Genomic DNA, 13,850 nt, shown 5'->3' with positions numbered 1-13,850 from the left:
GTGCATTGTTAGAATTAGAAATGAACCGGAAAGTACAATATTCATATACTCCCTCCGTTCCATTCCTGTCTCTTGTCCTATTCCAACCGGATAAAAAAATTAATTATAACTTTTAACCATCCCCATTCTTGTCATCCCTATTCTTGTCTCGTCCTATTCCAACCGGATAAAAAAATTAATTATAACTTTTAATTGGTAATACTTTTATATACAATATGAATATTGTTTGATAAATCTCAATGAACTCTTTTAAACGATGTTTTCAGAATCACCTAAAAGCTTATAGATTACTGTAAGATATAATCATTTGAAAAGTGACAAACTTCCAAAAGGAACTAAAGAATTAGGACGGAGGGAGTATCGTCTATAAACTTTTTAGATTCTGATTATATTTCCCTCACGAAATCCCTTCAAAAAATCTGTGTGCACATGTCAAGTTGTCAACTAAACAATTTTACAATGCTCATTATAACCCAAAGCTCTGAAAAAAATGGCTCCCAAACGCCCCTTTAAGGAAACAAACCCAACAGCCCTTCCGGCCACCATCCTTGGGCAATGGCTAGACATGATCTGAGATAGCATCCACCATGATTTTCGATATAGATCATATTCTTGGGCACAGGCCATATTCTTGTTTGATAGTTGGATGAACAATTGATCGGACCTGCAATTTATCACTAGAATTACGCCTGAGAATTGCAACCAAGCTCATGATAATTATCCACCCTGAAACATGTTTCAGTGGATTTCAAAATGACCATACGAAAACGCACATAAAAAATGCATTGTAGAGATGAAATTGCGGTACACCGAAACAATTAGCACTCCATATTACAGCACTAAATAGACAGAAAATAGAGTACGGTACAAATGTCATGTACCGACATAGTCCCTTACTCTTGAAACTCGAGTCTTAACATCACCAATTGACTGATCCATTTTTCCCTCTGGATTCAAAGTAGAGGGCCATTATCTGGAATAAAAATCAAAGAAAAACCAAATTTAGGTGTTCAGAACAAACAATTAGTGAATTTCTGCACTGAAGAAAATAGAGTGATCAAATGATTCCAGGAATACTGCTAGGTTTGTCACCATTGCTCAAAATAACCTACATTTTGGACTTGACGATCACCCATCGGAAGACATAAGCAATATCCGCTGGACTGTTTATTTAAATTAGCCCCTGGCGCTGCAGATCGGTATAGGTCTTCTTATTATAAATGTTGCCCTCTTTGTCTTCATATTCTTCTTCGAGTTCTGGTCGCCACTTGTTTACTCCTTGCTTCTCTTGTATTCCCTCCCAAAGTTCCTTTGCCTCCTGTGTAGGAACACAATGAAAATTGAGTTTCAGACTACTAATCATCATCGATGAACTGATAGGGTTCCACTACTAATCATCATTTATACAGCATGATCCCACATACTTCTCAGCCTCATGCACAAAATGCCAGTAAACAGTTTGAAGCTTCTACCGAAATAACCACTTAAATGCCACATGTAACTAACAAATCATCCTCTATATCAATGAGCTCATTGTTGGAAACAATGTCCTAAAGTTCAAATGAGAATGTGCAATCATTTCGTCTGTACAAATCACGGGAGTTTGGGTTTGTGTGTGTGTGTTTAAAGGGTTCACTCTACCTCTCCCTAGTCAGCAATTGCCTTGGTGAGTTTGGTAGGTGAAATTATCCTCTTGCCCTCCCTAAAAAAAAAACTAAGTTGTGCCCACCCGTTGTGGAGGGATCCGACCTCTGGTGTAGGCCCCTTGGGCCCGTTGTCGTTGTGTTGTGTTTCGCGGCGAGGCTCTTGGGCCTGCGTCAGTTGGGCTGGCTCCCATATCAGGAGTTTGGGTTTGTGTGTGTGTTTAAAGGGTTCATTCTACCTCTCCCTAGTCAGCAATTGCCTTGGTAAGTTTGGTAGGTGAAATTACCCTCTTGCCCTCCCTCAAAAAAAAATAAAAATCACAGGTAAAGCGAATAATTCCACCCACAATGAAAAGATAAATACGGGACTATTACAATGCAAGAACCACAAGGACAGAAATATACAGATGAAATCACATTCACATGAATAAAGTCCAACAGAGAGATGAACCTCACTGCAAACGAAGGAATAAACAACAAAAAGAATCAGAGAAAAGAGTACCTCTATTGATGTGATTTCATTGAAGTTCTTAGTATTCGGAATGCCAAGGCAACGCATTCCATGCTGATGTCGCCATTCCTTGAAGTGCCGTTCGTAGGCTCTACGGCCCCAATAACTGTGATTTCCACATATCTCACATTTGAATTCCTGAAACGCAGTGAAATAAAAATCTTAAGAGTTCGCATTGAACCAACATGCTACTTTCATCCAAATTCCAGAAAGCCTTATTAGCAAGAACGTCACTACAGCAAAAATACCACAAGTGCAAGTGGGTATTGGACCGCCATACCAATTTCTACCCATGCAAGTGAAGAATATATATTAACAAAAGGGAAAATTTCAGTTTGACGCCTCATGGTTTGGACCGGGTGCGGATACACCCCTCCCCCTTTGAATATCATCACATAACACCCTGTGGTTTATGGACTGATGTGCACATCTAACTCTGTTAACAGAACTTGTAAAATGATTATAATGCCCTTGTCTTCTTCCTCATCCCACCACTACCCCAGCTCTCTCTCTCTCTCTCTCTCTCTCTCTCTCTCTCCTCAACTCAATCTGCTTCTCCGTTCCACACCACTGTCTCAATTTCTTGAATTCAACAGATCACTCTCTTCGGGATAAGTTTCTCCCAAGGAGTTGAAAGCCAGCGCGAAGCAGAAGCAAACGGCCCAGAGGCACCAACAGAGTCCTGGAAATTATCACCATCATCGCCATGGTCATACCCAGTCCCCGGTTCACCACAAGAACGATGGTGTAGCCGGAGCTAAACGATATGAAATGTACTCGGGCCACTGACCTCTTGATTTGAGATCACTGCGTAGATTCTTGGCGCTCACTGTAATTTACGAGAATATTTTTGTTACAGCTGAATTAATTAGGCATATAATGGCGTGTCATGGTATAGATTTGCAGTATTAATGAGTTCTCTAATTTTGGACTTGGCGTGTAATGATGGATTGCAAGATTAATTTGTTAATTTGGTGGATCTCGGCGACAGGTGGGGGAGATGTTTGGGCGTTTTGGTTACCCGTCGGTTGCTCTCCTGGGTGGAACCGGTCTTCTGCCTAATGGCTTAGGATTTATCAAGCGGCTGTTGTGGTGTGGTTCTCTTTACCCGACCGCTGTTGCTGCTGGCTGTTGTGGTGTGGATGTTGGTCCATGGGGGTAAGGGTTTGGGTTTACACCAGTTTAGATGAAGAAGATGGAGGTGGGTAGGATGGCACTTGTGTAATTTTGGGGATAGGTTAGGGTGTTTTGTTTTAAAATTATTGTCATACTCACAATCACTCTCAAAATAGGCGAGTGAATCACACCTCCCGTTAAATTAGATGGGAACTCTAACTGTGCATATCAATCCACAAACCACAGGGTGTTATGTGGTGATATTCAAAGGGGGAGGGGTGTATCCGCACCCGGCCCAAACCACGAGGGGTCAAACTGAAATTTGCCCTTAACAAAAACCCATCAAGTACCTAAAGAGAGAAAGTTCTTCACACAGTTAAGAAGAAAAAAACTTAAGCTTTGTTTGGTTACTAGAGAAAGAAAGAGAAGAGGGAGGATTAGAGGAGTATAATTAAGAAGGAAAGTTGTTCTGTAACAGAAAAATTACTTTTTTATTTGTTCACTTTCTCCAATAACCCAATAATAGAAGAGAAATTTTCTAATTTTGCCTTCCTCTTTTAAGTTAAGAAGGAAAGTTGATCTGTGTCCAATAGTTTACATTGTTATTTGTTCTCTTTCTCCAATAACCAAATAATACAAGAGAAATTTTCTTACTTTGCCTTGCCTTCCTCTTCTAAGTTTCAAACAAAGTTATAGGGAAAGAAAACTTTGTGTCCGTTCCTAAATGAAATCGGCATTAGAAACTAATAAAATTTCAAGCGAACATAACAGAACAAAAAACCTCTGATGACAAGAACATAGATGCGTTCAGACAGAGCATACCTGACCCAGACCATGAAGCTTATATAACCAGTAAGGAATAGGCTTCCCATCCCAACCCATTGGCAACTTCAGGGGATTGTAAATCTGCTGCTCCTCGTCATCACTTTCAGAGTCAGCTTGTATATCTTCCTGATTACATTTTGAAACGAAAAAACTTTTACAGTTAGAACGCATGTTAAACCAATCAAATCAATCATCGCATAAGAGGAAACAATTGTTCTTATTTGGGATTGCAGTAATTTGTTTTATTCATGGTTTCAATGACTCCTGCCACAGTAACACTGACACTGACACCACTAACATTATTGATAAAACATGGTACATCTAGAATGATCGATGGCACAAAGTGACAATAAAACTAACACATGGAAAAACTGCAACAATGATGCATAAACAGGCAGCTCAAAAAGTGTCAGAACAGTGAATAGTAAAGCCAGACAAATTGCTCAAGTTCAGACAGACATTTAATTGAAGAACACCAAATCTGGGTACTTCATGGCAGCGTCAAATTACAGTAATTCTTGCAATCTAAGATTTTCGGATTTAATTGCGCAGTTTAAAAAAGCTTATATGCTTGTCCTTTTTGGTAATTTTTATTTTGTTAGGTTTGCCTATTATTACAGGCTGGTTGAACTGGAATAGTATGTGTTTGGAACTTAGGGAAATAAATAGAAAATTTTAAAAATTTCCCCTCCATTGTTTGGTTTCCAAGAGAGTTTAGGGAAAGTTCAAAAAAAACTTCAATTTTCTCTCCAATTTCTTCTTAACTTTCCTGCCAATTTTCCTTTTCATTATTTTCCCTTCCTTTCCCTTTCCTTACCCAAGTTCCAAAAAGTTTTGGGATGACTGGAGAATCTTGTGGATATCTTCCCCTAGGTGCAGATGCCCGGGTTTTTCTTCTGTAAGGAGCAGATGCCTAGTGTTTTTTCCGTCACTTTAGAGTATAGATAACAAGTGTTATTTTTTCCTTGATTGTCCTGCATCACATAAGTTCCATAATAACCAACTTCCTAGTAGCATAAATCGATTGCAAAGTTCAGGTTGTTAAATCAACATACAAACTGAAGCCGTAAAACAGTTACAGAAAACATTAACTCCTATGAGAAATCCGATAAGACATCACAGAAATAACAGCAGAGAAATAGGGATGAGGAGAAACAGAATTAAAAACAAGAAATCATTTATCACCTCCTCACGCTCTGCTTCCATTTCCTCATATGTCAAAGCCTGTTTCTTCTCAACATTCTCTTTCGTTCGAACAATTGTCTGCACAAAGTCACAGAAAACCTCATCAAATTGCAATCACCAGATAGTTTACCCTCTTTAATATACTCGCAGGGATGTTTCAGAACACATTGATATTTGAATGTAAGCTAAAACACGAAGAGAAGCTAGCTTGACAAGTACTTTTGTTTTTGACAAGTTCATTTACGTTTTCCTTGCATGTTGCAAGTTGCAACACATGTGAATTCATAATTCATCAAAACCTACCTCGTGTAGCAGATCACAAAGTTTTATAATCTTTGCTTCCGTAAGTGCAATTGCTTTAGAACTCTCAGCTTGTTGTGGAGTTGCAGCGAAACCATTTTGTTCTGCTCCACGTGAGCCCTTGGCAAAATGTTTTCTGTCCAACTGTTCAAGAGGTGTATGCTGCAAATATAATGGAATGAAGACTTTAAGGTGAACATCTTGGTCAGAGTTGATATAAAATTCAGAGCTCAATAGAAATTCACAGAATACTCACACTCAAAGCATTTAAGAAAAATATAAGCACATCTAATTATGGATATGGAGAATGCTTTTCCAATATCAAATCGAAGCCAAACAATGTAATCCATTGCCAAAACATGACCTTCGAACATTATAAAGCTTCAATTTGGGAGGTCAGAGGTCAATTTGCTAAGTCATCCCTTCTTCTCAAGTCACATCCTATAACTTCAATTTACCATGACTCTCTTATTCTAGTTGATAGTTTTGGTTATGTCAAAAAGTAACCGCTGTTTGGGGCGTCCCCAACCTTGTCTATCTAAGGCATAAACAAACGAATACCCTTGTGTCATGCACAGTTATTTACAGATTATCAGGAATTGTAAGTCTATAGCATAATACTTCTTGAGACTTGGGAGCCATGATTCAAATCATAAATTATCAAAACAAAAGGCAAGAATAAAGATCAAATACCCCCATACATATATTAGAACACACATAGATGCATGGTTGAAGTGCTAAGCTTGCATGGTTGTGCCAATATAAAAGGGCAATTACAAGTAGCACGAATTCAAATCGACACCAACTTAACTAGGAAAAGGAGCTAGTGTAATCACCTTTGTTAGGAAAAGCCTCTCTGCCCGTTGCTGAAAGGTACCACCTGTCTTCAGTCCTAGTGCTGCCAAAGCCTACAATACATACAATCAGACGGTATTAGCCAACTAATGACCACAAATAAGAAAGACACCAAGCCTAATACCCAAAAAAAAACTTCTTAACACGCATGTGAAGTATAACAGAAACATAACTTTCACTCACATGGTACCCATTGACCCAATCAACAAGCCCAACATAAAGAGAACATGGCAACAACTCAATAGGTATTTTATTCAATGTTTTGACATCTAAACTCAATTTGAACCAACACGGAAAATTAAATTAAAGTAGGTGTTCCATTGATTTTATCCTGAAACTCATTGAATTGCTTAGAAGGGCGATGGCTATGATAGTTGGCAACTTGGCAGAACAGTTAACTTTGCTGATTCTAAGGTGGAAGCTTGTGAGTGTATGAGTCAACCATCTCATTTATTTGGTAGGCTCTTTATTTTATACCTTTTTCATCATGGCAGATTTATTACCATCACTTCACTGTATGCTCTCCTTGAAGGTCCCACCCCCTAAAATAGTTACCTACAGAAAATTGATTTTAAAAGCATGTAGTATCTCTCACTTTTTTTCTGGTGTATGATTACATATTAATGAAAAATGCTTGAAATCCAATACAAGCTAGGAATTTTCTCCATTGGAATTGATAATTTGATACAAGCTATAACAGTCAACCCTACCTCCTTTAATCTCTCAGGCCCAACTTCCATCAACTCTTCAACTGTACTATAATAATCAAGATCAATTCCAGAAGGCTGAGCTGAAACATGCCCATTCTCTTGACCTTCATTGTCCCATCCTTGCACCTTGCCATCAGCCCATTCCTCCTCAAATTCAGCAATTACCTGCCACAAACCAGTCATTTTCCCAGAGATATAACATGAAAAGGAATCCTAAATATGAAACAGAAAATCAAGATTATCTACAGACAACAAATTTTATTCTTGGAAAATGACAACAAACTCAGTGACAACAGTTGATTATTTGGAGCGGGAAGGGAGAAAAAAAGATTGCCACTAAATGCAAACCTTCGAGAATATTCTTTCAAGATCTTGCAAAGGCTCCGTCCGCTCAAAGAAATATATCAGATGCTCCAGTAGTTTCTCCAAATACTCCCTGTACTGCCTGTAGAGAAATAAGGTTAGAAAAGGCCTTAACTGCCATATAGACACATTACAACTAGAGATTGAAAGAGAGTTTATTTTTTTACTGTTACCTAGTCAGCTTCAGTTTCCGAGAAATCTTATGTGGTTGTGAGAAAACATCAAGGTAAGCAGAGTATTCAATGGGCTCTGCAAATTTAGAGTTGATGTATTCGTTGTACAATTCGTGCATGTCTAGGTACCTCCCCATAGCTTCCTGGATATGTAATACACATAAGTTAGCAGAATAAAAGCTACAGAAAAGGAAAATTGAATTCCTAACATAGCAAGTTTCATGATTAAAGAAAACGCCATCGCAGCATCGCTTGGATTAAAATTCCTTAAATAAAGGAAGAAAACCACTTAATTTTAACACAATTCAAAAAGCAACTTTTAATTGGAATTTTCAAACCACAAGCAAGAAGGCTTACGTTTGGGCTAAGATTATCGAAAATGTGCTCAAATTCCTCATACACCTTGAATTTCAGAAACAATTGTACCACAATCTTCATCGACTTGATGCTACTGTATAATTATTGTGCAGGAGATACCATATAGAAAACACATTAAAGGGAATGTCACTCAATACAAAGAAAAAGACAAAGTTTTGATGGTAGTTATTCATGCTGAGCGTCAATCTATTCCTTGTGTAAGCTTTGATGCCACACATAAGAACAATGTTACCATGAAAATGAAATGGAGCAGCAGCAACTCAAATTCCCATATCCGAAACTAAGCTACAGTGTCATGAAACATACTAAATATTGACTATTCGTTATCGCACCATCTACTACATCAAACTGATGTTAAAAATTATTATTAATAGCTCTCACAATCAGTGCAATTTTATTTATCCAAAATGACAATGCAAAAGTTTGTAAACATACTATCAAATATCACCCACAGAAACAAACAGACCAACAAATAAAAAGGGGCAAAGAAAGAGCGTCTACCTCCCCAGTGAACTCAATTCGCGGTTCCTCTTTGAGTAGCTCCTCATGCTCTTCATTTGCATCCACAACACGTGCAGCAGGATGACGTCTATGGTACTCGCGAATCTGCACATATGGTACATATTGCATCAACCTTTTGTTAAAGGGAATCCCATGGATGTACAAAAAGAGGCCAACATACAAGAAGGCCCTATACACGGCCTAACGAATCAAAATCCCCACAAGATTAAAAATAGTAACTGGTAGAGTAAGGGTTAGCCGACCAATCCCTCGCTTCCCCATCATACAAAAAGGCAAAAAGCAGGTTTTTAATCGATTCAAGCAGCATATACAAAACAACAAACTTTTTTTCTCCATGTGATTCTTCTTCTCGATACAAGTAGCTTATTTTGACATTAAAACATCCAACAAGTAGAGTTCTCCAAAGTTGAAATCATGTAAACTAGTTATAAAAAATTCAAGGAAAAGAGAACGAAAACCCTAAAAAATATAATAAACTGGCGCTAAAAAAGTACCTCCTTTAATCTGTCATAAAAAGCGCTAAACACGTTCATTCCGGTGGCAGTCTGGCCTCCTAGGGCGGCAATCTCATCCTTCCTCGCATTGTCCTTATCTTCGTAAATCTCGACCTGTAGCAAACAAACTCCGTTTTGTCAATAACAAAGAAACAAAAGGAATCAAAAGCATTCTACAGAGAGAAAGAAAGAGGTTACGAGTTTAATGGTGGTGGTGGTGATTTGGTCGATCATGTTGCGGACGCGGTGGCTCTGGAAGAGGCGGTCCTTGCTGGAAGCCGGTTCGTTTTGGAAGTCCTTGACGATGAGTCGCTCGAGCCGCTCGACTTCCTCGTGACCAGCTCGAGTCACTTCCAGTAGAGTCGACGACATCTTCTTCCGATCCTCTCTCTCTCTCTCTCTCTCTCTCTCTCTCTCTCTCTGTGGTCTGTCTAGGGTTTCGCCTCTCCGGAAGTTGCAGTGATGGATGGGACGTCTATATGACAAGATAATATACAACGTGCTGTGAAAAGGGCTCGATTGTATGTTGTATGATCCGTACAGTACGAAATTAGATTATTCATTATATAATAATATAATTCAATAAAAGTTTTTACAATTTAAGGAGTACTAATTTAGTTTACAAATAAAATAATTAATTTAATATTTATTAAAAATAAAAAATTATTTTTTAATTGTTTTAATTCAATTTGTGTTTTGTTTAATTCCATTTCATTTTTTTAACGATGGGTTCTACGAACCATAATCATATTTTAGTATCTTTGATCTTCTTCTATAACAATGTCGATATCTTCCATCTTCAATTTATGTTAATCATCAAATTAAACTTTGTGGGTCTAATATTAATTATGCTAATTAATATTGCACATCAAGTTTTATGCTGCGTATCTCATATAAAGCTTGAATGACTATATGCTGACAAAAAAAAAAAATACTTGAATGATATGCTAACTAAATGCAATACCCCACTATTATTATGTTAATATACATAATAAAATGAAAAAATAATGATGCAGTCCCACTGCCCACCCCCTTTAATGGGTAAAGGGCATAATAATTCTTTCAATAAAATTAGTCGATTCGGGTCACACAAGTGAATCATTAAATGCTTGCGACAAATCGATTACTCTTTTTTTAATCACTTTGGTATTATCGATAAGTTGATAACATAGAACAAACAAATCACCCCGATGACTTTTTTTTTTGGTAAGTTAATTTTCATTAAGAAAACCAACCAAAACAAGACCAAGGGAATAATACCCTTGCAGTCTAAAACAATCTAGTTACTACTAGCTAGGTACTATCAACAACCAAAACAAGCGAATACAGTGAATCAAAATGACAGATAAAAGATGTGACTTAGACAAAAACATGATAAGGCAGAATGTTCCAATCAAGCGGTTCTCGTATGTTTTTTCGACCGTCTCTCCATGAAATAGAGCACGACCGCAAGTCAGTTTTGATCTTGACAATCAGGTCCCCATAACTACGCCTCTGATTCTTAAAGACTCTGTAATTTCTCTCACGCCAAATGTTGTAGACCACAGCAGCCAGCGAAAGTTTTAAAACTGAGTGCTTAAGACTTGAGCTCCTGCCATGCTGCCCCATCCAACCTATACCTCATTTTTGTAATAGGAATACTAAAGCCAGTCCTGGTGAGACCATTAACTTGGAGAAAGTGAGCCCAGATTGTAGTAGAGTATTCACAGCTTGAAAAAAAGGTGATCGTGTGTCTCCAATACCAAACCAATTGGGACTAACTTAGGTGGTCAAGACTCTTGCATCTCACTAGGAGGTTAGGGGTTCGAGTCTTTTTACCTGCGTGTAGGTGTTTTTTCCTTTGTACTTGTTGGGTTATTTCTCCCCTTAATTGGGTTTGTAGTTGAGTTGGGCTTATAGTGATTGTGGTCCCTTTGATGAGTTTTTTTATTCTGTTGGTTCAGTTGTTAGGGTTGATTATCTGATGGACTCTTACACAATAGATTGGACTTGATTATCTCGTGGACTCTTACACAATAAATATATGGGAAAATGACGGCTAAGGACGTGTTTGATAATTAATACTCTCCAAGGACATTTTCAGCATTAACAAATGTTCTCAAATGTTCTCAGCATGTCCTTGGCGGGTATTAATTATCAAAACACGTCCTGGGCCGTCATTTTCCCTAAATATATTGTTCCGTGATTATACTTTGTACTTCATATACATGATGTAATGATCTCTCTTACCGATTGGAAGAAAAAAAAAAGTCTGTCTTTGGTGGACAATCTACCAAGGAAAGCAATCCATTCATTCAATTATTGCCCATCTGGGCACACAATGTGGATACCAAATTGCCTTGCACCAAGGCACAACAGGAGCTTTAGCTGTGTTTGTATTTAGAGCCCGTTCCAGAAACGAAATAAGAAGGTTGCTATTTATTTTGGAAGAATTTATATAGGTACCGACCGGCCGGGGAGGGAAATCGTACCGGCAGCCGCGCCCGGCCGTCTCCGACCACCGGATGGCCGATCCGAGCCGTCCAAAAATTCTAAAAAAAAATATGAGGGGGCCCTCTCGAGAATCAACGGCATCCAAGGTGTGTAGGGTGCTTGATCCCAGCACCCCTTTTCCGTGTATATATGATCAAGCACCCTACAGGGAAAAGGGGTGCTCGGATCAAGTACCCTACACACCTTGGATGCCGTTGATTCCCGCGTAGGCTCCCTCATTTTTTTTTTTAGAATTTTTGGACGGCTCGGATCGGCCGTCTGGTGGCCGGATGCGGCCCGGCGTGGCCGCCGGTACGATTTCCCTCCGCCGGCGCCTATTATCATAGCAACAGTCTTATTTTTTGTATAAGGCAACTTCAAACTCAAAAATTATGTGTTTACGCAAATAATTTTCCTACCACTATGAATCTTATTTGATAGATCTCATTGAGATCTTTAATACGGTGGAAAAAAATTGAACTTTTTTTTTTTCATTTGCATTATTTTTGAGTTTGAAAATGTGAAAGGAACTTTTTATTTGAATTTTGTGGAATGGCCCTTCTTATTTTTGAATGAGAAGTGGTAAAATAAGTACTTATTTTTTAAGAAGGTTTTCAGAACGGAGCCTTAGTAGGTTCAACCCAAACTCGATCAGTCAAATAATTGGTAGTATCAACGGTAATCAACCGCAACCCATTAACTGCAATAATTAATATAACTATCCATACGCTTTGGTCATATTAATATGTCCTGTTATTAAATTTCACAGTGCAATGCATAATCGAAGGAAGATGAGCGCATTGATGATATTGTTCATCTCATTTACCATTTCTTTTAGGCCACCTTCGCCAAACTTTTAGGCGACTTTTTTGTTTTTGATTGTTTTCTCTTAAATCTTATTAAAGTGGAACTCTCTCAGCTTGTTTTTGTCGCAACATGTCGTTGAATTTGACGGGCGACGACTTTTAAATGTGTTAGTAATATATAAATAAATACGGTTTGTAATTCGATAGTCTCTTCTCGTTAAACCAATCATCCGTCGGACGACCTTATTCTAAAAGATTCCGAATTTCCATACCCAATCAACTGGTTTTCTCTAATCTGATTCTCTTGATTCAGAATCTCAACCAGCCAACGGAAAAGGATTCATGCGGTAATCAAAAAGATACTTGAGAAGTATCTTTTCAGCAAAATGACACTCCTGCAAAAATCCTTAATTCAGAATGAATTTTGCTCAAATTGGTTTTGTTCGTTTTGGAGTCTCAAAATTTCTAGGCACGGTTTTCAATAAATTTCTCTCTATCTCTCTTTCTATTCATTACTCAAAAAAATCTCCCTAAAACCCCTAACCGAACAGGGATAAATCTCGAGGCATGATCATATCTTGATTGGGAATGCATTAGGCTTGAGGGACGGGAATGCCATAGAATCCCGCAAACAAATTTACGTGATAGTAGTAGTTTCCTAAGGATAAATAGCTTCATTTGCTCATTCTACTATTTTGGTATAATGAAACAGCCGGGTGATGGAGGTGGTATGCTTTGTATGCGGTAAAATGCGTAAAGTTTTTAGTAGTATGATTTTTAGGCAATGATTAGAGGTTAACCTTAACCCCCATTAAAGGTATTTTTAATCACTTCTTACTTATAACGGATGTATGTTCTTCTTCTACTTTTAGGTTTAAGATCAAATAATCTATATCCATAAAAGACAAATCACAATAGATACCCAAAACGTAAATGGAGTATTAACTTGAATGAGTAAAGCAGTTCGATTGATAGGATGAAAATAAAAGCTCTTGATTTTGCCACTCATTTTTTTTTAACGTCACTCTCCTGCAAGTGTATTTTTGGTGCATACACTTGCAGGGGAATGACGTTAACAAAAAAAGGGAGTGGCAAAATTATTTTCCAAAACAAATTATGATAAAGCATATTATGGATAAACTCATATCAGAATTCCATCCATATTAATTTATTGAGCCAACAACAATATGCCATGAAAACGCATAGAGAAATACCAAATTGATAATATTGATCAATAAAAATTGTGATTAATAATAGTAGTGTTTTTTGGATTTGATTCTGGATATTTCTAAAAATATTTGGATAAAAATCATAAATTTTTACTTTTTCTATTCGTCTTGATGATACAAATTAATAATCCACATATGTTAGACTCAAAACTAACAAACGCGGATTTTTTTCAAATAAATACAAAACAAGAAAAAAACCCAAATATCCCTTAGCGGAACTTAACCTTACTTGTTTTGTAGGTTGAATCCAAACTCGATCAATTGAATA

General features: G+C 37.6%; 1 protein-coding gene across 4 annotated transcripts; it reads right to left on the bottom strand.

Moving 5' to 3' along the window:
- Window positions 1–358: 358 nt before the first annotated feature.
- Window positions 359–9,565, bottom strand: LOC131319794 (splicing factor SF3a60 homolog). Of its 4 annotated transcripts, none has more exons than XR_009198043.1 (14): window positions 9,274–9,565; window positions 9,076–9,189; window positions 8,561–8,665; window positions 7,682–7,824; window positions 7,494–7,590; window positions 7,146–7,310; window positions 6,417–6,488; window positions 5,584–5,742; window positions 5,281–5,358; window positions 4,093–4,221; window positions 2,146–2,292; window positions 1,113–1,318; window positions 898–973; window positions 359–664 (listed from the first exon to the last, which is right to left on the bottom strand). XR_009198043.1 is itself a non-coding variant. In XM_058350192.1 (12 exons), exons 1-12 carry the CDS (start codon window positions 9,445–9,447, stop codon window positions 1,172–1,174), a joined length of 1,530 nt encoding a protein of 509 aa, XP_058206175.1. In that variant the 5' UTR covers window positions 9,448–9,551; the 3' UTR covers window positions 755–1,171. The 4 variants fall into 4 exon arrangements, 1 of the variants encoding a protein (XP_058206175.1); XR_009198042.1 differs by having other exon boundaries at window positions 359–726; window positions 9,274–9,551; XR_009198041.1 differs by lacking the exon at window positions 359–664 and having other exon boundaries at window positions 755–973.
- Window positions 9,566–13,850: the final 4,285 nt, after the last annotated feature.

Source organism: Rhododendron vialii, chromosome 3a (genome assembly GCF_030253575.1).
Source record: "Rhododendron vialii isolate Sample 1 chromosome 3a, ASM3025357v1".
In the NCBI taxonomy this organism is placed as follows: Eukaryota; Viridiplantae; Streptophyta; class Magnoliopsida; order Ericales; family Ericaceae; genus Rhododendron; species Rhododendron vialii.
Note: the sequence above shows the minus strand (reverse complement) of the source record. Positions and strands in the feature narration are given on the sequence as shown.

Coding starts and splice junctions, on each gene's coding strand:
- LOC131319794 (XM_058350192.1), bottom strand. CDS start 9,447: ATGTCGTCGACTCTACTGGAAGTGACTCGAGCTGGTCACGAGGAAGTC. Junction 7,591..7,681: donor CGGAAACTGAAGCTGACTAG/GTAACAGTAAAA, acceptor ATTTCTCTACAG/GCAGTACAGGGAGTATTTGG. Junction 4,222..5,280: donor TGGAAGCAGAGCGTGAGGAG/GTGATAAATGAT, acceptor AAATGTAATCAG/GAAGATATACAAGCTGACTC.